Source organism: Symsagittifera roscoffensis, chromosome 6 (genome assembly GCF_963678635.1).
Source record: "Symsagittifera roscoffensis chromosome 6, txSymRosc1.1, whole genome shotgun sequence".
Taxonomy (NCBI): domain Eukaryota; kingdom Metazoa; phylum Xenacoelomorpha; order Acoela; family Convolutidae; genus Symsagittifera; species Symsagittifera roscoffensis.
Window position 1 is genome coordinate 45372568 of NC_087067.1, and position 24586 is coordinate 45397153.

The 24586-nt window shown below is 35.6% G+C and overlaps 3 protein-coding genes across 3 annotated transcripts in view; all 3 read left to right on the forward strand.

The window, feature by feature from the left end:
- Positions 1–24586, forward strand: part of LOC134848506 (stomatin-like) — a 331343-nt gene that overhangs the window by 92997 nt on the left and 213760 nt on the right. The gene's annotated exons all lie outside the window — the stretch shown is intronic.
- On the forward strand, positions 1710–4961 carry LOC134848285 (uncharacterized). Its single transcript, XM_063865678.1, has 2 exons — positions 1710–1803; positions 2147–4961. The coding sequence occupies exon 2, from the start codon at positions 2179–2181 to the stop codon at positions 4732–4734; it is 2556 nt and encodes an 851-aa protein (XP_063721748.1). The 5' UTR covers positions 1710–1803; positions 2147–2178; the 3' UTR covers positions 4735–4961.
- Positions 17702–22604, forward strand: LOC134848288 (uncharacterized). Its single transcript, XM_063865682.1, has 3 exons — positions 17702–17840; positions 20436–20551; positions 22125–22604. The coding sequence occupies exons 1-3, from the start codon at positions 17742–17744 to the stop codon at positions 22219–22221; spliced, it is 312 nt and encodes a 103-aa protein (XP_063721752.1). The 5' UTR covers positions 17702–17741; the 3' UTR covers positions 22222–22604.

The window sequence follows — 24586 nt, forward strand, 5'->3', positions numbered from 1 at the left end:
ACGTGGAAGGCTTGAGTAATCTCTCGAAGAGGGAGATTGTTTCATTGTTCTTTCTAACCACAGAGTTTCTTAGTTTTAATATTCAGGACAATAACAAGCAAGATTTCCGAAGGGAAGAAGCATAGTAGGATAATTTTAGCTGGTTGGATGGCAGGACTGTCCTGCAAGCCAACACCTTTCAAATCTAAGAGAAAAAGTTTTAATCGGGACATTGACACGGGAAGTCAGAAAATATGTTTTTATCTTAGGTCGTATCCTCAATGTGCAGATTAATGAGAGAATTTGAAGGCTATAGTGATGTAGTATGATGCCATTTATATTCTGCAGTGAGTCGATGTGACGTGAATAAAAGTAATTTCGTGCATTTTGTAAATTCTGTTCGATGACACTGTAACCATTTTACGAACATTGCGTGATTCATTGAGGACATTGACCGGACTGTCCGGGGAGTATGTGCCATTCGACCAGAATGTGAAAAATGCAATCTCTGCAGAATTCGGATTTTTAGCAGCGAGCCTTCCGGATTGGTGATTATTAAGAACTAAGAACGTTATTGGAACGATTGGCCAGACGGTGAGGGCTGGAATATTCTGGTATTTTTAAATTTCAAAAATTCGAATTATGACGTCATATTTCTGAGAAACGTCAGAAACGGCCATTTTGGCTAAAACGAGAAAGAAAAAGAGAACAACATTAGCTGCGCTAACAACAACTACGAAATAGAGATTGGAAAACGACAACGAGTTGCAGGAATAGCAGTGAACACTCCGAGTTGCAACTATTGTGCCGCTACAATAGTTGCAAGGCCGTTGCGAACAACGGTGAAGGGTGAAGGACGGCCTTCCGGATTAAGAAGAGATCAGGATTAACAAGCTTGATCCAGCGGATTCATCAATCCGGAAGGGTAAAGGAACTGAAACTTTTATCCTGCTACATAAAACTTTTAGCTTCCTGTCATGTCCTGACTTGAATTTAATTAACATCTAGATTCATTTTGATAAGGATGAGAAGCTAGGAGTTGGGGGAAAGGGTTGATCCATCTTCGATGGAGATGATGATTTTTATCTACTGAACAAAAACAATAGTAATATAATAAGTAGTAGCCCTGTTTTTAGGAGTGACCTCGTGGTCTGGGGATACTGAGACCCAGCCATGAGCTCACTATTTCTGCATGTAATCTAGTTAATTTGAGTGTTTTGACCGAAGCCGAAAGCAGTAACGTTTTTGTCGACCCGATGTTAGAAAGACCACCGAAAAGTACTGGCTTGGTAGAGACGGTGAAAAGCATGCAAAGCTGTTTAGACGTTAGCCAGTCGTCTTAAGACTTAGTTTTGTTTTCCGTCGATATGTATCTTCCGGGCGAATGTTACAGAAAACGTTTAAAATTTACTTTTTATATCCAAATTCCCTAATCGCTGTTTCTTAAGTGATAAATTGTGGAGTTTCAGATTTTGATGCAATCGGAGTTCTTGGACCCAGTCTGGCCGCAGAAAACCTTTTAATATGTCAGATCAAGAAATCACTATTCAGTTTGGCGATGTGCAACACACTCTCGATATTGAAGATGTAACATCAGATGATTTGAAAGATCTCTTCCATTTAGATTTTGACGTTAAACATCTCATTGAATTGCATACTGGGAAAACAGTGCTAATTAAGAAACAAGAGAAGCTGAAGCCTGGACTCGTCTACTTGCTCCCCGATCAAGCGAGTAGTTCTTTCTCTTCCGAGAATAAAGGGGGCGAGCCACCTTTGTCTAACTGGCTGAAGCGCAACCACGAGTTGATTCAAAATGCTCTTATTGTAAGTAATGCTATATATGAAGTAAATCCTCGGGACTATTTAGCTGATATTTTAGCTGATCACAACTTAAAATCAGTATTGTACAGTCAAAACGGTAAATGTCGGTTTCTGGTGTCAGAAGAACTTAACGAGAACAGAGTATATATAGCATTCCGGGGGACTGATAATCTCAATGATGTCCGTGAAGATCTGCGGGTTTATCAGAAAGCCACATCACAGGGTCGCGCGCAAGGGAGATTTCACGCCGGTTTTCTATCAAGGGCCGAAATGTTTCCATTAGAAAAAATTATATCTAGTGATATGGTGCGCAACAAAAAAATAATTGTTTGTGGTCACTCCTTAGGTGGAGCTGTTTCATCTATTGTAGCGACCGAGATGCTTCTGGAAAAAGAAAGAACTAAGAATGACTTGGTTGGAGATATCATAAATATCACATTCGGCGCACCTCTCTTCGGCGATGAAGCAGTTCGGAAGTTTTTGACCGATAAAACGTTCGCCAATTCTATGTTCCACATAGTAGCCGAGAACGACCCGGTTCCTTGTTTGCTTTCCTTTGCTCAAAGTGTTTCTGCCATTAAATTTCAAGTCGATAAGCAGATAGACCAATTGGTCTCCAAAGTATCGACCGTTGCTGGGCAATCTTACGTCGTGGACAGAACGAAATCTCTTGTGGAAATGAAAGATACATGTGTTAATTTTCTCGCTAAAGTGGAGCCATATTTGTCGCCTGCGATTGATCTGGCTGCCGCAATTTATCCTACAAATGCAATTGTTCTGAAAGGTTTTAAAGAAGGCATTGACATGGTTGGCAAAGGTATGGACAAAACTGGCAATGAAGAAGTTAAACGTAAATATGTACCGGTTGGAAACTTCTTCTTCATATGCAATGATTTCCTGTTCTTGAAGCACTTCAACAATTCCCAGGTTGAAAGCATCGTTGAGTCATTGGATATTCTTAAAGATGTAGATGTGGAATCGATGGAAACTTCTCATAGATTAACAAACTACCAGGAACTGTGCAAGTGTAACGCGTGCTTTCACCCGGGAGCGTATTTAGCTGATGATATTATGCATCTGCCACCAGATGATGATGGAAATGTGAGAATTCTTAAAAACTCACGAAATATAAAGCTTATCCAAGATTTTGAACCCAAAATACACAGCGCTGAATTGGCAACCGTGGAAAGTCAAGATGTGACTATGTTGCGACTTGTTTTGATAGGCGAAAATTTGTTTCAAATTTATCTTCCCAATTGCTCATTTGACTTCGGATTTCCTTTTGGGAAAGACGACAAAGTAACTGTAAAAAAAATTGGGATGGGTTCTAATGCAGAAAAAGTTGTTATCGAACAGGAAGTCAAAGGTACTGAGCTAAGTGTCTCTGATCATGGATCGAACATCATAATCGCAACGCAGTTTGGTTTCGGAGACATCGTTTTACCTCGTAAGAATATACGAAATATTGAAGTCCAATCGGTGTCCCAGATGTCGAGGCACGAGTCCATATCGCTGATAATCAAAAAGTCAGTTCAGCGAGGAATGGCATTGTCACAGCTTAAAAAGAAGACTTCGCTCGAGGAGCCGTTAGTATCTGAGATACTGAAGCTCACCGAGAAATGCCTGCAAGCTTCAGATCATGATAAGCTAGTTAAAGTTTTCAGTGACAAAAACATTCAGTTCATTTTGAGTAACGAGCAAGAGTATAAGAAAGTAAGTGACATCTGTGATAAGATTGAAAAATATATGATGAGTCCACTCAAACTGAATGCTGAAAAGTCTACACTTCAAGTAATTTCAGTGGGAGCTTTAGCTGTCCTTGGTGGAGGAGCTATGGCTTACATGGCCGGTCCAGGATTGCTTTTAGTTGGAGCTATTGAAGCTCTGAACATAACAGGCGTTGGAGCTGCAGCTACTTTTGGAACCCTTAGTTCCGGGTATTTCGCGAATCGGCTTCTAACTGAAGCTATCGCAGATCAGAATTACATCCAAGTTCTAAAGTGGCTAAAAACCGAACTGTTTTCGGTTTGGAGTGAGAGAGTAAAAATCGAGAATCCTGAAAAACTGCAGCAGGTTTCCGATCTATGTGACGACGATACAGTTTATAGTAACGAAAAAGCTCTGCTGCTTATGTTCAATAAGGATATTGGTGTTTTCAACTTTGAGGGAAGTAAACTTGAACAATGCACAGTGGAATCGAAGAACAGGTTGATTCAGCGCATCGAATGCGTCGAAATAATTCACAGGATCCGTGATATTTTAGCATCTCAGTGCTTCATTGGAATTGTCGGGCTTCAAGATTCGGGCAAAACAACGCTGCTGAATAAGATATGGGGTTTCAAAGGAAGCACTGGTCTATTTGCTCATACGGATGTACCCGTAATGCACCAAATTACAAAGAAAGTGAGCATCATAGATTTTCCTGGTAGCAACAGTTTGGACTATCATGCAAAGACGTTTAGCATTTGTGGTGCTATGAATAATATGATTATTGTACTAGTGCCTTTTACAGGAGACGTGAGTGAAATTGTGAGTCGCGAGCTGGCTAAAGTATACGAAGCAATGGTTGGAACCGAATCTTCGAGAATCATTATATGCGTGAATAAAACAGGGCTTCACCTGGAAAAGCTGAAAAATGAGCTAAAAATGGAGGCGAATCCGATTGATTTCATGAAACAACGATATATCACGAAATTGAACGAACATTTCACAGACACCCATGTAAAGGTCAAAACGGAACATATCTTTTTCACGGATTGGGAAATAGGCGATGATGGACGCTCATTTGGCATCGAAGGAATCGACGAAATCAAAGAAGTGATTAAACAGCATTTGATTGAGTTAAACGTGGTGAAAAGACCAAACTCATCACAATTTGAAGATTCATCGGAATTAGAAGATTCAGTTTCGCCGCCTAAATCCTTTTCAATCTAAATAAAATAAACTTCTATGAGCTTTTTATTTCCTGCCTTAATATTTTAGCCTTTGAAATATCAAATCCTTGCTATTTCCAAAACTCTATCCGTTTAATTTTCTACTTTAATATTTTTTCAAGACAAATATTTTCTATTTTCAAGACAAATTTTCTATATTTATAGCTGATAGATTAATGTCAAAATAATTGTTTGTAACTTAATAAACGCTTGTTTCATTACAAATTTAATTTTTCCAACCTAAATTTCGTAAAATAGTACTCAGTTTTGATTCTCTGTTTAGAGGATGCATATAATCCAACACCACGTTTTCATCTATGCTGATGTTTAGTACACTTGCGAGAGCAAGGGTCTTGTAACTGGGAACTAGACTTTTTTCCCGTTAGCAACTTTTCTTACAAGCAATTGAGCTTGTTTTATAATTGAACCCTAACAACTCCCAGGTTTCTTCCCACATGGTCTGGAGGTAACGCGGTTGCTTTTGCATTGTAAGCTCTGCAAAACCTTCATTTCTTCAGTATGTATGTGAATTGATTTTTTTCCGTTAAAAGTTGAACTGTCGGACATCATTTGTCTGCTCAAGTTTTGTCGGCTTAGTTGGCACATCACGGATTTTTCTTGTGCTGTAAGCAAGTATCCTAGTAGTTCCAAAATGCGATCATTGCAGTTTCAGGGAGCACCTAAGACTTTTGATAAATCAATTTTTTTCGGCTCAACTGGTGTCTGCTCAAAAGTGGTCAGTTTTCTTTCCGCTTCGTAAGCTTTGTTCCGTTGCATATTACGCTTGCGATTAGCAAGCGTTTTCAAATCGGAATGTGGATTTTTGTTTCGGATTAACAACTAGTTAACAAAATCAGTTGAATCACTTGCAGCTGACATACAGTTGAATCAGAGCTGACGCACAGTTGAATCACTTGCAGGTAATTACTAGTTACTACAGGGTACTTTCAGGGGAGTTGAAACAAGTTTTTTTTCGATTCAACTGGTGTCCACTCAAAGATGGTCGGCCTTGTTTCCGCTTCGTAAGATTTGTTCAGTTGACAATTTGAATTTCAAATTTCCTGCTTGATATGTTTGCCTAGAATTTCCTGTTCGATAAAAACTGATATTATGAAAATGTATGGGATCGGGTTTTTATTTTAATTTTTTTGGGACGCTATGGCAAAATTTTTCGCTTTTCTGAAAACTTTCTTTAATTTTTTTCTAAAAAAACGATTTTCAAAAAAGTGGTGCCAATGGAAAAACCGTTCACTCCCCTGTGTCTGCTTAATTCCTTAGTATCTTTTACCTCACCGTTTTTTCTACAGCCTTCGACAAAGTATTTCTTTTTCGAACCAAAGGGGGATTTTTCGAACCATATTTTTGATTTTTGACATATTCTCAAAAACTACCCGCCCATATCTGAGATATTGATTCCAATCAAAAAAGCGGGCTGTGCGAAGCTCCCGTGCATTAGTGGATACGCCCAAGTTTTACTACACAAAAAGTTATGGCCCTCAGAAAAGTCAAATTTTTGATTTTTTGACCTTTTTGAAACTTTTGGACTGTGCTTGAAAACTACCCTCCAAAATCTGAGTTTTTTGTTTCAATCGAAAGAACGGGCTGTGTGAAGTTTTTCTGCATAAGCGTCCAAAGTTTTCAAACGAAATTGTGATTTCATGACCGTTTCTCAAATCTACCCTCCCAAATCTGAATTTTTTTATTTCAATGGATAGAACGTGTTGGGGAAGCTTCGCTGCGTAAGTTTTTATGGGGAAGCTTTTTATTGGGGAAGATTTTATGCCCAAATTGTTCTTACACTAAAAGCGTAGACCCTTAAAAAGTCAGAATTGTGATTTTTTGACCGTTTTTTGAAATTTTTTGATTTTTCTCGAAAAGTACCATCCCGAAAGTTAAGTTTAGGGTTCAATCGATAGGAAAGGTCTGAAAAAAGATAGTCCACAATTTCCAACAAAACTATAGAGCCTTCAGAAAAGTTAATGATTTGGTTTCCTGTCAGTTTTTTGAAACTTTTTGAGCGGAGACTGATATCATCGAGTTTACTCGAGGCAAAAGGTCGTGAGAAGCCTCCGTGCTTTAACGGCTGCGCATGAAATTAGCATGAAAAACGTTTTGCCTCATTAAAATTTTCAAATTCTCAAAAAATTTTACTCATTTTTTTAGTTCAACAACTAAGGTTTTGAACGAAGCCCATTGTTGAAAATATGTATTTCATCCGGCATCAGAACATTAAGATCAAAAGTTATCAAACTGGTGCCCTCAGTTTTAGCTGGGCCCATAGTTTTGTGTGATGAAAACAGGTACTATAAAAAATTTTGGGATTGGGTTTTTATTTTCATTTTTTTTGATACGCTTTGGAAATTTTTTTATCACTTTGCAAATAATTTAGTTTTTTTTTCTCAAGAACCCTTCTACTGATCATCAACAAAAGGTTATTCATAAAAAGACCGCCTCTGTTATTTTGTGCCTGCTTACTCCCCTAATTTAATTTTGTTTGATAAAAACAGGTATTATAACAAATTTTGGGATTGGGTTTTTCATTAAAATTTTTTTGAGACGCTTTGGAAAATTTTCATCACTTTGCAAATAATTTAGTTTTTTTTTTCTCTTAAACCTTTCTAACGATTATCAACAAAAGGCTATTCATAAAAAATATCGCCTACATTATTGTGTGCTTGCTTACTCCCCTAGTCTCTTTTCGATTTAACCCTTGTCTACAGCCTTCCAAAAAGTCTGTGATGGGATTATTTGACCGATTTTTTAGTTTTCTCAAAAAGTAACCTACCAAATCTGAGATTTATAGGTACGCCGAAATGGACATATGGGTTAGTGATAAGTTCCCCTGCATCAGCGGTCAATCACCGTTTTTTTACACGAAGTTATCGTCCTCGGAAAGTCAATTTTTTGGTTTTTTGAGCGTTGTTTTTTTTTTGCTAAGTTTTATGAATTTTGCCAAAAAATACGCTCCCATATCTGAGATTTTGGACGCAAGTCAAAGAACGGGTTGTAGGAAGCTCCTGTGCATACGTCACTACGCCCTTTTTTACACAATAAATTATGGCCCTCGGAAAACTCAAAATTTTGATCTTTGACCCTTTTTTGAAAATATGTTATTTCTAGAGAACTACTCTGCCAAACCTAGGTTTTCGCGTTCAATTGAATCTACAGGTGTGATGAATCTCTTCTGCATAAGTGGCGATGATCTAATTTTTTTAAGCAAAAAGTAATGATTCTCAGAGTTGTCAACTATCTGAGGTTTTGACAGTTTTTTGGACATTTCTCGATAACTATCCTGCCAAATCTGATATCATACATAGTTTAATCGACACAGCAGATTGTTGAAAACCTATGTTTAGAAATTGCTACGCTCAGTTTTTTCTAGAAATTAAGTTATGGCCTTCAAACAGGAGAAAGTTTAGTTTTTTTCGAAAACTGTTGTACTGATTTTCGAAAAAGGGTATCAATGGAAAGACTGCCTGATTTACTGTGTTGCCTGCATAAACCCCTGTTCTCTTTTTTTCTTTAACCCACTGTCTACAGCTTCCGAAAAAGTGGATTCTCGACTATCCTCTCAAGTTTTAGATTTTGAGTTCAATGGATAGTAAGGATTTTGAGACTCTCCCCTGCATAAGCGGTTACGGCACTCATAGTTTTCAAATTATGGCACTCAGAGGTTTCAAGATGTGATTTTTTGGCACTCAGTTTTATGGCACTCAGAGTTTTCAAGATGTGATTATGGCACTCAGAGTTTTCAAGATGTGATTATATGTCACTCAGAGTTTTCAAGAGTGATTTTTTGATTTTTAAAAAAAATTTAATGACTTCTTTCGAAAACTATTCTCTCCAATCTGAGACTTAATTCAATCCAAAGAAGGGGTTGTGGGAAGCTCACCTGCATCTGCGGCTACTCCCGAAGTTTTTCTTTCAAAAATGTATGGCCCTCTCCAAAGCCATTTTTCGACTTAGACCGTTGAAAACTTTTCTCGAGAACTACCCTCCCAAGTCTGAGGTTTTAGCGCAATCGAAATAACGGGTTGTGGAAATCTCCCCTGCATAATCGAGTACGTCCATTTTTCTTAATAAAAAAAATATATTTTTTTGACTTTGATTTTCTCACAAACTACCCTCAACAATCTGGTATTTTTAGTTCAATGGATAGACCGGGTTTCAGAAAGCTGCCCTGCATAACCGGCTACGCTCAATTTTTTACATAATTAATTATCGCCCTCGGAATAATCAAGTAAATGCTTTTGATCGTTTTTGTTGAATGTTTTTGCTTTTTCGAAAATTCCCTCTGCACTCTGAGAAGTCAAACTCAATCCAAAGATTGGGTTTTGGGAAGCTCACCTGCATCTGCTGTTACTCCGATATTTTTCATTCACAAAAAGTACCCTCGGAAAAGTCTAAATTTTGAATTTTGATCGTTTGTTGAACCTTTTTGACTTTTCTCGAGAACTACCCTCCAAAATCTGAGGTTTTAAACTCAATTGAAATAACGGATTGTGGGAAATTCTCCTGCATAATCGAGTACGCCATTTTTTTACACAAAACTATCGCCCTCGGAAAAGTCATTTTGGCAATTTTTTGACCGTTTTTTGTTAAAATTCTTAATTTTCTCTGCCCTCTTAAATCTGAGATGTTGATTTTAATAGATCGAACGGGTTGTTGGAAGCTCACTTGCATCTCCAGCTCTTCTAAATATTTTCATTCAAAAAAGTATGTCCCTCGGAAAAGTCAAATTTATGACTTTTAATCTTTTTTGAACCTTTTTGAATTTTCTCGAGGACTACCCTCCCAAGTCTGACGTTTTCTGTAAATAAAGAAAACGGGTTGAGAGAATCTCTCCTGCAAAATCGAGTACGCACAATTTTTCTACACAAAAATTATTACCCGCTATAGAATTTTTAAAGGAGAAATGTAATGTTTTTAAAATTTTTCACTCTTCCTGCTTATTTTAGTAGAAAAACAACTAAGGTTTTGGGCAAAATCCTATTTTGAAATTAAGCATTTCGTCCTGCATGAGTATAACAAATTCGAAAAACATCGAACAGGTACCTCCAGCTTTAGCTGGGCTACTATTCATTTAAAAATTCAAAAATTTTAGGTGAGGTTTTTTAAACATTTTTCCTTTTCGACTTAATTAAAAGTAATGAACGTAGTGAAGACTCTTATATAGATTTTAGTGTTTTTTTTTTCAGGAAAAAAGTCTTAAAATGCTCTAATAACTACAGATATGCATTCACACAATTTAATGCTTTTATGAATGCCATTAGGTACATATGCACTTTTTGAGTTCAAGTCAATTTGATTTGATAGAAGGTAGACAAAATGCACTCTCCAATTATGAAGGCTGAAATGGTGGAAAAAACGTGATTAATTTCTAGTTTCGAAAATGGAATTTAATTTTTAAGTTTCCAGCGGAATACCTATTGATCCAGTTTTCCCAAGTTGGGTTAATGTTGTCAAAAAAGCGCCAATCATAAATTTCTCTAGACATTCAAAGAGCTTAACAAGCATCTCTGTTTACTTGCGTTCATTACTCTTTTCCAACTGTTAGTTGGCTATGTTTTTTCATGTTTGTGTTGCTCCGTTTTGACTCTGTAAAGATAATTTTTGATTGAATCTTTCCTAGTCTTATATTTTAAATGAAAGTCGGAATGATTAACTGAACGCAATGTTTTAGCTTTGTCGAATGCAACGTTTAAAAAAATCTTTGGGCTTAACGTTTTAGAGAAAGCCAAGAATTGTCTAGAACTTTTAAATTTTCTTAAGTCTGGAATATTCTAGAAATATTTTTGACAAAAATTCATTTCTTTAGACAAGATGAACTCAATTCATTTTCCAGGGTAGACAGTGCCTGTCAATTTTTCCGAAATTTTGCATTTTCAGATTGATTTCATTCTGAAATGAACCTACTGAAAACAGCAATCTCGTTGCTAGAAAACTAGCTGTTTGCAAACCGGTTTGAGCTATGAAAGGTTTTGAAATATTTCGAAGTTTCATCGCTAGCATAGCTTGCTTTAAAAAAAAAGTTTTCGACAATCGATTTGCTCGGTTTAAACTTGAGATAATTCAAGTTTCATTGCCTCAGTAGCTTGCCTAGAAAAACTGAAACTTCTCGCCTGTCGATTTTCTCTATGAAACAATTTGACATATTTCAAAGTTTTATCTCATGAATAGCGTGCTCTGAAAAACTTTGAAATATTTCAAGCTATTTCATAGACCGTATCGTTTTGCGAAAAGTTTAAGTTTTTTAAGCAAAACTTTCGCAAACCGATTTATCCTGTGAAATAAATTGAAATATTTCAAAGTTTTAGAGCTTGAATTGCTTGCTTAGAAGACAACAACCTATTCGCAAAACGATTCAGTCTAGAAAATAGATAGTTTGAAATACTTCAAACATTTTTAGCTTGAGTTGTTTGCTTAGAAAAACTTAAAATTTTCGCGAACCAATTTGATTTATGAAGTAACTTGAAAATTCAAACTTTCAGAGCTCGAATAGCTTGAATAAAAAAGTTGAAATTTCTTGCCAGTCGATTTGCTCTATGAAACAACTTGGCATTTTTCAAAGTTTCATCGCATGAATAGCGTGCTCAGAAAAACGTTGAAATATTTCAAGTCATCTCATAGACCGAATCGTTTTGCAAATTTTTTTAAGCAAAACTTTCGCAAATTTTTTGTAAGCAAGCTTTTTGCAAACCGATTTGATCTTTGAATTAAATTGAAATATTTAAAAGTTTCAGAGCTTTTTGCAAACCGATTTGACCTTTGAAATAAATTGAAATATTTCAAAGTTTCAAATATTTAAAAGTTTCAAATATTTAAAAGTTTCTCTGAAACTTAAAATTTTGCAATTATTTTATATTTGTGAAATTTTAAAAGTTTCAGAGCTTTGTAGCTCTCTTAGATTTCTTGAGCTATTCGCAAAACGATTCGCTCTATGAAATCACTTGAAATCATTCGAAATTTCATAGCTTTAAAAGCTTGCTTAGAAAAACTTAACTTTTCGCGAACTGATTCGGTCAACCAAATTCTAAGTTTCATAGCTTGATTAGCTTGCTTGGAAAACTTTATTTTTTTTGCGAACAGTTTCGCTCTATGAAACATATTTTTTCGAAGTTCTATCGCTCGATAAGCTCGCTTAGAAATACTAAGTTTTCGCAAAAATTCCGGTCTAAACAACTCAAAATATTTTAATTGTTCATAGCTTTTTGCAAACTGATTTGTCCATAAAATAATTTGAAGTAATTGAAATTTTCTTAGCTCGAATAGCTTGCTTAGAAAAACCTAAAATTTTCGCGAACCAAATCAGTGTGTGCAATAACTTGGAAATCTTTCAAAGTTTTATGGCTTAAATAGCTTGTATAGAAAAACTTGAGTCTTTTGCGAATCAGTTCGCTGTGTGAAGTACCCCTGAAATATTTCAAAGTTTCATAGCTTGAATAGCTTACTTCAAAAAACTCCAATTTTTCAGGAACCAATTTTTTACGATATGGCTGACCTTAAAATTGTTCAAAGTTTCATTGCTTGGATAGCTTGATCAGAACAACAATTAATTTTTTGCGAGCCAATGGATTAATGGAGGCGGGCTCGCTAGTTTCTACTAACGCTTAGATTGAGCAGCGAGTTATGAATTGAGTTAAGCCATTTTAACTTATTATTGCGTTACTAGGCGAGCAAGATATCACTTTAATCTTTTCATAGCTTGTGGAATTTGGGAGTGAAAAGTATATGAGGGGACGATTCAAAGATATGTAGCATTGCGTGCGGGTGGTGGGGTGGCTTAAGTTTTCCTTTAATTTTGCTTGTTTGCGAAGTTCAAATTCGCCTCTGCCGTATAACACTAGGCTCGCTCCTGAAGTTTCGTCTCCGATAACACGGCCGGAATGATTTATTTGTATTTATTTATGTTTGTCTAGCAATTTCCGATACCCTATAAAGCTTAAAATGTTGTTCTTACCAGGGTTTACATTCAGAAATCATCTGGAGAAATCATATGGTTCTTTAAAAACCGGCTAAATTTATATCAAGATTTGGTGGTTTCTGTGCAAGGACCTTTTTTTGGGAAATTTTTGTGTCAAATTTGTTTCGTGCGTGTGGGACATAAACTAAACTTGGTATCAGACATGGCAAAAATCTGCGCAACAAAAAGTCACGCTTTTGCGATAGTCTTTGAGATCTGCACTGTTGTATGTGGAAATGCGAAATTCAGCGGCACATTAAGTAGTGACAAAAAAGAGCATGTTTTTACCAAATCATTAGTTCTTTAATGATTTTTTTGTTTTGGTTTTATTTAATTGGAAGTTTTCTTTGGGTGCTTGAGTTTTTTGTCGGGTATCGTTTTTATTTAAAGTTGGTAATTTTTTTATGTTTGCAATTTCTTTCATTTTAACTCAAATCTTTTATGATATAGATTTTGCTCAAAAATATTTGATTGAATTTGGAAATTTGGCAAAATTTTTCGCAAAATCTGCAAATTAATTTGTAGAAATGGCGAATTTTTTCGAAATGGAGAAACTTAACAGCAGCTTGCAAATTAGTTTTTCATTTAAAGATCTTAGTTTTAACAGCGTTTGTGCTTGCGATTAGCGAGCGTTTTCAAATCGGAGTATAGATTTTTTTGTCGGCTTAGTTGCCCAGCACCAATTTTGCCTAAGATTTAGATATTTCTGCTCAATTCAAAAAAAAATTCAATGTATTCCTGTTTTGTGCAACTAATTGAGTTCCAAGAAAATTTGCCATTTTTTGCTATTTGAATTTTATTATTAAGTTTTTGGAATTAAGTCAATAATTAGCTCTTTTTCTTTGAAGTTTCAATTATCTATAGTTTTGAATAATTTTGATTCATTTAGTTCTAAAAACATTGTAGATCCGCCAGTACTACGAGATGAAAAATCTGCCTACTTCACAAATGACTTTTCCCTTGGTTTGAGTAGGTCAAAAGAATTTTCATGAATAAATGCGCGCCTTAACCAGTTTTTTTTAACGCGCAAGGTAAGCGTCATAAACATGCAACTTAATTGAATCGAACTAGCTGATGACTCGCACGTTCGGTTCTTTAATTAGATTGTTGAACGTGAAAAGCGCTTCCTAAAAAATATACAAAAACAACGTTTTTCAATGCAACCATTAAATTAAACTGAGCCCATTCATCAGGCTTTTCTTTATCAATTATTTAACGATTTCTAAAGTCAACTTGTAGGTAATTCTTCACCAAACTGCTCATATCTCTAAAACTCAGAGTTACCTCAGATATGTGAATTTTTGACAACCCTGAAAAGGTCGACAGCATACTACCGCATTCTTCTTTGTAACCTGAAACAAATTTTTTATGTTGAAAGTTCATTGGTTTACTGGAAATTTGAGAAAAGCAATAATTAAATTTGTCATATCTCGGAAACTAAAATTGAAAAGTTCAAACAGAAGCAAAATTGGCAAGCTAATTGGTCCAAATAACGCGTTAGTTGTCGAAAAATATCTTTTTTACTTGATATGGTAAAGGGAGGGAAGATTTTACAAACTTTTGCATTATTACTCTTCTACCAGTTTTTCTAATTTTACTCAAACTATCAGCTTATGTTTACATACTGCTAATGGTGTAATGGTGCAAACAATTAAACTATTTCGGAAACTAAAATTGAAAAGTTTAAACAAGCAAAATTGGCAAGCTAATTGGTGCAAATAACGCATTAGTTGTTAAAAATATCGTTTATTCCTTGATATGGTATAGGAAAAGAACTTTTGACAAACGTTTTGCAATATTACTCTTTTACCAGATTTTCAAATTTTACTCATCTGGCTGATAGCTCATGTTTACATACTGCTAATGGTGTAATGGTGCAGATAATTGAATATCTGACTTTTTGGTCGAAGCTATCGTCAAAGATTGTTTGTTATTTGATTAATTGTGTCAACCTCTTACCTTTGACTCTAGTAAGTACACATGTGAAAGCAAGTTTCTTCTAATGGAACTAAACTTTTTATCCCATAAACAACTTTTCTTACCTTTCTGTACTTTGGGACCATAGCTTAGTGACATTTTCCTATTCGGCCTAGAGGTAACGCGGATGCTTTTGTACCCTAATGTCTGGGGTTCGAGTTCCGATAGTGTTGCATGGAGGTCTTTTTCTCACAAATAGTTTCTTCACCAGGATTGCAAATATGAAATAAGCTTTTATGAATGGTAGGTATTTAAGAATATATTCGTGTTGAGTCTTGATGCTAGTCTCTTATTGTTTTTTAATAGTAGTTTTTTTTTTGTTACCTAGCCAGTATTTTTTGACTGTGATAAAAGTGATGCGAAAATAAGTGATGTCAATTAAAATTGAAAACGAGATTCTAATCAGATTTTTTCATGGACTATGGACTTCCAATGAAGATTTATAACAATTGAAAAAGTGTACCAGGGGGAACCGTTGAATCTTTTGCCTGTGTCCTGAAGTGTCTGAATATGTTTTTTGGAAAACAATTTTGCCGAAATTTCTGAAAAATTTATGGATTTTTGAGAATCATCACCCTTATGACAGTGTCACTTATAAACTGATTCATGTCCCGTCTAGTAACGCTAGATTGGAGCCAATTAGTTGCATTCATTTCAATTCATAGTGAGGTTTCGGACGGATAAAACAGCTGCTGCGCATAAAGTATGTTGTACAGAATGTATTAATTATCACCCTTGCGATAAGCAAGGGTTTTACAATCGGGTGCTAGACTTTCTGTCCCGTAAATATTTTTGTTCACAGGACTCATCTAGACTCCTGCTGGTACCTTGGTGTTTTTGTTTTGAATTCAGGATATTGATACATTGCTAAAAGATTAAAAAATTAGAAAACTGTTATTTTGAGAATCGAATTTTTCTGAAGAAAAAACCAATGCGCCTTGATAGAAGCAAGCAATCTATTTTTATTTTGCTTGCTTCAAGGACTGAACAGTTATTTCTTTTGTGTATCATTAAGTGTATGGAGTGTAACTTCACCTCGTGTGCGCTTTGTTCAGATTTTTGTGTCCAAGTTTTTAAGGGATTTTTAGAGAACTCTCGTAAGGTATCATACGAAAGCATTTTGTTGTAATTTCGATTTTTAAATATATTTATAATTTTACTCGGTGTCTTTAAAAGATTATTTGAATAATTTTGCTTTGTAGACTGACTAGCAAGCTCGTCTCCAATAATCGATCGAATCGCAAAAAGATATTTGTTGTTCTGATCAAGCTATTCAAGAAATTCAAGTTCAGCTAAACGAACAATTTCAGGTTGAACTCTGAACAATTTCAGGTTAAACCATACCGTAAACCGATTTGGAAAATTTCGTAGACCACATCGGTTTCCTAAAAAGGTTAAGTTCTTCTAAGTAATCTAGTCACGCTTTCAAACTGTGAAATGGTACAAATTATTTCATGTAGCGAATCAATCGGATGGCAAAAAGATCAAGTTTTTCTTTAAAAGACGTTCAAGCGATGAAACTTGAAAATATTTCAAGTTATTTCATAAATCGAAACGGGTTCGCGAAAACATCAATATTTCAAGTTATTTCGTAATCGAATCGGCTGGCGAAAATTTTAGTTTTTCTAATGAAGCCATTCACGCAATGAAACTTTTGAAATATTTTAAATTGTTTCGCAAACCGAACCGTTTTGCCGTAAATTGAAATTTTTCTATGCAACGTGCTAAGCGATCTATTATCGCATGACGAATCGGATGACGAAAAAACGAAGTTTTTTTATTGAAGCCGGCATTCAATCAAAGAATTTTTGAAATATTTCAAGTTATTTTATAGACCGAATTGTTTTGCCAACCAAGTACGGGGGAAATAGTTAAAGAGATCCCTTTTAGTTATCAAATACCGCTATGTTTTTCTAATCAAGCTAGTCCAACACTGAAACTTTGAAATAAGTCAAGTTGTTTCATCGAGCAAATTAGTCGGCAAAAAGTCAAATTTTCTTTAAGCAAGCTATTGAAGTTAAGAAAAATATTTTAAGATATTTTATAGAGCGAATCATTTTGCGAAAAATTTAAGTCTTTCTAGGCAAGCTATTAAAGCTATTGAAAATTGAAATCTTTCAAATTATTTCACAGACCAAATTAGTTTGTAAAAAATTAAGTTTTCTAAGCAAGCTGTTGAAGCGACTAAATTTTGAATTGTTCAATTTGTTTCAAAGACAATCGGTTCGCGAAAAATTTATGTTTTTCTATACATACTAATCCAGCTATAAAAATCTGGAAAGTGTCCATTTATTTCATGACCGAATTGGTTGGCATAAAGCTAAATTTTTCTAAGCAAACTGTTGCAGCTACAATATTTTCATAGACCGAATCGTTTTGCGAAAAAGTTCAAGTTTCCTAAGAAAAATTACTCAAGCTTTGAAAATTTGAAATAAGAGTTGTTTCATCAAGGAAATCGGATGGGGAAAAAGTGTTTCTATGCACGCGTCTCAAGTTATGAAAATTTGAAATATTTTAAGATGTTTCATACCGCGAATCGGTTTGCTACTAGTTAGTCTTACTAAGCATGGAGGTAACTGTTTCTAGTTGATTCGTGAATCAGTGAACGCAATTTTTTGACAAAAAAGGACAGGTACCGTCTAGTCTTGAAGTTGAATCGAGGTCATCTTATTTAAATAGTTTCGGACTTTTCAAAATTATTTCTAGAATGTTCTAGACTGAATGACTCTTAGAAGTTCTGCTCTAAGCTTTTTAAAACGTTGCACTCTATAGCCCCTAAAATTCAGGCCTTATGCGGAAAACATGTCATTCAATTAATATGTAAAGAAGGTAAGATTTCTGACTGATATTCACCATGTCATATTCAAGGCTTTGTTTCGAGTGTATTTGTGTTGTTTTATTGTTCGCAGGTGAAGCGATACTCAGCTTCTGTGTGCTGAACTATCAGTAATTTGTCTATGTTTTAAGTAGTTTGTCATTTTTGAATGACAAGGGGCTGAGCTTATTTTTTGGACGAATGAATTTCGGTACATCGAGAGAATGCATTTTTAGATTTGTTTGACTGAATCATGAACTTCGGTGGTTCAGCTAGCAGTGGCTCCGGCTCCTCACCTCAGAACGCGGAGAGCATTATCCAGCAAACGCAGATGGCTCTACAGATGCAACAGGTTCTGTCCAAGCTTATAATAGGCCGACTTGCTCGTTGCGATGCAAGAAAAAGTGAATAAAACTATTACTAGTTAATATAAAAAACATGAACAATAAGGCAATGAAATGTTTTTCTTTTCATTTTATCAAACACCAATATTGTCATATGCTTATTGAAAAGACTATATATATCATAAATTATTGTTATCTATTATCTATGCATCTATCTATAGTTTTCAAGGCTTTACTTTCTTCCCATGCTGAAGCTTTTTCGACGTATTATTTTGGCATGTTTAACGAAATAATTTTTGCACGTTTATGATAAATGTTATATTGCAATGGTTAAGAGTTTTTTTTCTATTTTCCAGTTTTTTCTATTTTTTTTCCGTTTGATTTCATTGATTATTTCACCAAATTTGAAATAAGCAACCCAATTGTGGGATATGTCAGGTTTTGACCAGGGGTTTCAAATTTGGCCTCCAATTTTGAACGCCCAAATCCTTTTAGTTTACGAGATACGACCTTTTTTTTCTTGATTTTTTTTTTTAAAAATTTTCAGAAAACGTTAATTCATAAATTTGAAATTGCCAACCGTGTAGTTGGGCACTGTCAGGGTACTCTCAGGGGTTGCAAAGCTTACCTCCATGTATGACTGCTCAAATCCTTTAAGTGTCCGAGATATGAACGTTTTTTATGATGTTTTGAAAAAATTTCAAAGAATTTAGATATGAAACTTTAACAAACGTTCAAGTTCTCAAGCTTGTAGTTGGGCGCTGTCGTAGTACTATCAGGATTTGCAGGTCTTGCCTCAAATTAGGGCTGCTGAAATCTTAAGATTCCTAGATATGACGTTTTTTTTGATTTTTTCAAAAAATATTCAGAAAACCTAGATTTACTAAATTTCAAAAATTGAAATTCCTAAACCTGTACTCAGGCGCTGTCGAGATACTCTCAGAGTTTGCAAATCTTGCCTTGAAAGGTGACTGCTCATTTGGTTTTGGTTTCCGAGATATGTTCTTTTCATATTTTTCATAATTTTTCAAAAAAAAAACCTTCTAAGTTTGAAGTTTCCATTCCTATAGTGGGGTGGTCTCAGAATACTCTCAGAGGCTGCAGCTCTTGCCTCCAAGTTTGATATCTCTAATCAGTTTAGTCTGATATTGCCGTTTTTTGTGTTTCAACTTTTTTCAAAAAAAATAGAGCTACAAAAAAATGGTTAAAAAACTGCACCAAGTTTGAAATACTCAGCTTTATGTGGACTCCCAAGGTGCTCTCAGAATGTTAATTTGGACTCCAAAATGACTGCTCAACGAATTTTATTTTCGTAGAAATGACGTATTTATTTTTTTTCAAAGGTTTTCAAAAAAAAAAATTTGAATTGGTCGACCATTTGATTGGATGATGTCAGTTTACCACCAGCGAATGCAGATGTGGCCTCCCATCATAATATTTGTGTTAAAATTTTAAAGTTTTCAAATTCTATTTTTTAAAATTAATTTTTCAAAATTTTTAAAACAAAAAAGTCTGATTATTTAAAATAAATTACGCTGGATTATGAATCCCATTTACGAATTTGATGATTTTGTTGAAATTGTTTCAAAAGTTTTTTTAAATACGAAAAATGCAGATGTACGCTGTCGGCCATTTTAAGGTTTCCTTTATGAGATAAAAATACGAAGATATGAAACCCAATCGTTTCGGAGGTTTGGCCATTTTAGTTGAAATCTTTTATGGCTCTTTTTTTGAAATCAAAAGCGTCGTTGGATTTCCCTTCTTTTGTTACTGTTGCATTAATTTCATTGTTTTTTTTTGCATTTATTTCATATATAGGCCATTGTCAAGCTCACGTATCTGTTTGAAGCGCTGGAGGTACACGCTAGTTTTATTTATCTATGCTAGCGAGCTTCCGAGCGTGGTGTATTAGTATGAACCTTTTTTGTAATCTAGCTCGCAAATATAAATGCTCATTTGGCGGCACTTTGGCTATAATCACGATCTGTAGCATTGGAATTTTATAGCATGTTCTCCGCTTTACCTGTGGCTAGTGTTTTTGAATTGTTAGGCTTCCGTTGCTTTGTTGTTAGTGCGTGAGATTCGATTTCCTAGGTCGCAGGATCGAATCCGAAACGTAGTCGAATTTTTACTAATTCGAAGCGTAATTCTTCGTATTATTTCATTTAATAGAGCTGCTTTTTAGCCGTGTTCTTGCTAGTATTTGAGAAGCGCAGCTTTACCCTTGTGTATAAGCTTGGTGTTGTTCAACTTTTTTTTGTAAAAACTGAAGGTGGTTCCAATTTATTGAACAGTATTTTCTTTTTCATCCCATTGCCTTATTTCAATTTTGTGCTTTTTCGTGGTGCAAAATTTCAATAACAGTTAAGCAAGGCCTCAGTTTGGTGACAGTTGGAGGGGTCCCAGTGTCATCGGACTCCTCAAGGTGGGACCGGCTGCCGCAAAATGGATGACAGCTATCTCCCCCACAGAAAAAAGGCCCTAGGTTGAATGGTGGATGCTGGGCCGGGGCTTATAAAAAAAGGCCTCCGTTTTTTTTTGCTGTCTGAATTAATGCGTACCCTTGTCTTCTGTACTAAATGAGTTTTGTTGTATGTTTGCAGGTACAGAGTCTTCTGCAGGCGGCGGGGGAGAAGTGTATCTACCCGAAGTGCGTGAGTAGACCTGGAAAGTACCTGGGAGGGGGAGAGGAGACGTGTCTGAGGAATTGTATCGACCGGTTAGTAACCGCTATTGAGTGTTTATTACCCTTGCAATAAAACAAGGGTCTTGCAAACGGGTACTAGACTTTTTTCGGAAAAACTTTGTTAACAGGATGACTGAAATTGATGGTAATCTCCAAATCTGTACTTTCGTCAACTAACAGACAAATTCAAAGCAAGTCTGCATTTTAAATACCCGTTCTATTCAAAATATGATATTTAAGAGTCGATGAATGATATAGGTCGTGATTTTTTTTCGCTCCTTTTTCAGCAAAAGCTTTCAAAATTTGTTCAGGCCCAAATGTACTTTTTCGGGGTTTGACTTATGATTTCTTTTTAAGTTCGGTTCATTTCCTTTGTTACCAGTATTTTTTTTGTTCTCCATATTCGGCTTAAAAGGTTTCAGCTTCTATTATATTCGTTCAGTGACCTCATTTTTAGGCATTTAATTAGCGAAAAGAGTTTTTAATCTAAACGTTTTGAGGGGGGAACTATAAAACTATAAAATTTTTATGAAAACAGTTTTTCTAGCTAGTGTCTGCTCAGCTATGTTCGGCGGCTCTCTTTCCTTTTCCCCCACCTGCAATTTGTTTAGAGTAATTGTTCTGTTCACATTGTCGGATTATTATAAAATGTAGTATACGGAATAAGTAGGCCATGACAAACATTTTTGGTCTTCTCAATCTCGTAAAACCACTCGTTACACTATGAAATCGATGCTTATGTGAGGCCGGGGGGGGGGGGGGGGTCGACAATTTTCCAAAAAAGTTTTTGAAGTTATTTTTGCGGATTTCGTCTCGTCTCTTTTTTGTCGGTTGTCGGTCAGTTTGCGTGCCTTGCTATGTTTGTGTTGTATCGCAAGTGTTGTATAGCACTACGCAGGGGCGGATTCAGGGGGGGGGGGCGGACGTCTCCCTCCCCCTCAGGGATTCGATAACCCCCTGCCGACCCGAAGTACTATTTTGAGATATCCATTTTTGGTGACGGACCCTAAAATTGTTCTAAAGGCGCATTGGGGCCAATATATACTTATTTTAAGGGGAGAGCGCGGGCCGTATTTTTTTTTTTTTACAAAAAGTGCCTCAAAAGGCCTTTTTGGCTTTTTCAAAAATTTGCCTGGGCGCAGAAAATTTGGTCAAATTACGGTCTTTGTAGTGATTTGGGAGAGCTCGGAAAAACAATTTGGTCGATTTTTTTTTAGAATTTCGTTGAAAATTCGTCCCCCTCCCCTCGAGAAAATCTTAGATCCGCCCCTGGCAGTACGTTATTTTATAAGCCTAAATAACCAATTTTAAAAAGAATCGATCCAAAAAGAATTTTAAAATTGAGAAAAGATCGAAATTTTAGTAATATGCCAACATGAATGTTTTTGTGTAAGCTTAAAAATTTCATATAGTTGCTCTCTAAAGACCCATGAATCAATAATCTTATACCAGTTTTCTCGGCCTTGTGAGAAAGTCTGAATATATACATTATTTGAACCCCAGTCACCAATAACGACTACAAGGCTTTAAGATAGCACCATAATTGATCCTCTGGTATAGAAAAATTGGCCCTGAACGGTCAGAATAAAAAAAAACCATTTTACAGGTACTTGGATGCGTACAAAATAGTGGCCAGTACCTATGTGAACAGAATGAAGAGCGAAGGGGGATCAGGAGGTACTCCCAGTGGAAGTTTGTTTTGAACCTAAATCTGAAAACTCTTCCTTTCTCGTCACAGGAGCAGACAAAAGAAGAGAGCTGTATGGTACCCAGACATTGTTATCGCCATTGTTTGTTTGTTGAATATGAGTTTACGCCCATCAAACATTCAAATAGTTTATTAAAGCAAGTTTTGTAAAATATAATTAACTTGCTAAGTTTTCAAAAGTTGCTGAAATTCAACCACAAAATTCAAAAACAATTGCTCGATAAAGGAAAGTTTGCTTTCTGAAAGCAATTTTCATGACTATTAGGCGTTTAATGGTATCAAATCCTCGCGAAAAAGAATTGCCATTAAGAAATTTGTTTGATTTTTTTTTTGGCAAAAAATAACGGTGGTATATAAACAAGCCGAAGTATCAACCAGCCGAAAATATTTAAATTTTGTATAATAGTTACAGGGGCGGATTTAGGGGGGGGGCGGACGACCCCCCCCCCCCCCCCCCCTCAGGGATTCGACACCCTGCCGACCCAAAGGGTCCCCCCTTTGGTACTTTTTAAGAAATCCATTTTTGGACGACCGACCCTAAAATTTTTCTAAAGGCGCCTTTGGCGCCAATATATACTAACTTTGAGGGGGAGCGCACGCCAAAAAAACGCGATTTTTTTGTCAAAATTTTTCAAAAAGCTCCCAAAAACGGCTTTTTTGACTGTTTTTTTTTTTTAATTTGCCTTTTTAATTTTTTTTAATTTTTTTAATTTGCCAAAATATGGGCAAAACAGTGCTTTGGGAGAGCTTGAAAAATCAATTTGGTCGACCTAAAAAAAAAGGTCGTCAGAATTTTTTTTGAAAATCCGCCCCCCCCCCCCCCCCCCCCTCGAGAAAATCCTAGATCCACCCCTGAATTGTTATGCAACAATTATGTAACTTGTCGGCTGCCTTATATCCGCGCGCATTTTTGGTTGATTTATACTTTCGCTGGTTTATTTACACTGAATAACTCATCATGTTTTCCGGGCAAGTGTTACTCAAAATAGTTTCAAATTGAACCGATGTCATGTCGAGTTTTGAAAAAAAACTAAGATTTGAGCGACCAAAAATGGATACCAGAAAAAGAATTACTTCCTGATTTTGCTGCTGGTATCAGAATTGTTTTATAAAATGTTTTGCATTGATGTTTGTTTTTGAATGCCCCCTTCCACAGCGTCGAACGACAATTTTGCTCTAAATATCATTTCTGTTTGTCTTCTGGCGATCATCAAATTTAATCGAAGATTTGTTCTTTGAATTTTACTTTTGAATATGTCGATTGCTGTATTTGATCTCAAATAAATTGATTTATGAAACATAAATTGGTTTGTGAGTACCAATTAATTTTATGATGCAATATTAGCTTATAAGTTTAAGAAAATATCAGAACGTTATTGATAAAGCATGCTTATTGGGTTTCTAGCCGAGAGAGAACACGGAGTATCCACGAGGGGTAGTGTAAAGGGGCAAGTTTGGAGTGGGAATACTATTTTACGACATCGGTTTTCGATCGGTCAGCCGTAGCATTTTTCTGAAGGCGCCTAAACTAAATTTATTCCTTAAGTTCTGAGCTGTCGTTTGCTCAGAGCAGTCTGAAAAGAATAAATGTATTTTCATTGAACAATTGTTTTGAAATTTTTTTTGGATTTGTAATATAAAAGAATGAGTTAACACTCGGGTTTTTGAATGAATTTGTTTCACTTGCGAGAGCAGCTGTACTAGTAATCGGGAGCTAGCCCTTTTTCATACAAACAACTTTTCTTAACAAATCTAAGAAATTGACCTTGCTTTTTAACGAAATCTCAGTAACTTCGATTTTCGTACTATTTGGTCTAGTGATTGCGTGCGTTCCTTGAGAGCACAAGGTTTGGGGTTCGCATCCCGGCTAGAATTTTTGTTTTCATTTCTATGGAACTTCCCGAAAGCTTGAATTGTCTGTCAAACTATCATTTTTCTACTTATGTTGTTAACTAGAAAACATTGATTTCCAACATTGTTTGAAGGCTAAGAGTTTTCACAGTTTTGGATGGTTTCAACCTTTGTAAGGATGCAGATGATTGTGCTTAAGATTTTGAATAATTTCCGTTTTTCATTATTGCTTTGAAGGTTTTTGAGTTTTAATGTTTTCAATGCCTGTTACATTGTCTTAGTTACCTCGTAATAGAGCCTGTTTAAAGGAAGAAATGATATTTTATGCGCTTATGTATTTAGGGGGCCGTGGCAAAGCGGGTTTGAAACTTTTTATAGTACACATTTTCAAAGAGTTTTTTCGACTATACGGCCGTCCACTCAATTTTTATTTGCCTAGTTAATGCTTGCTAATTTTCGTCTCAGCGTTAGTTTAACGCTGTCGTTTCAATTTTTGGCTTGTTTCTCAA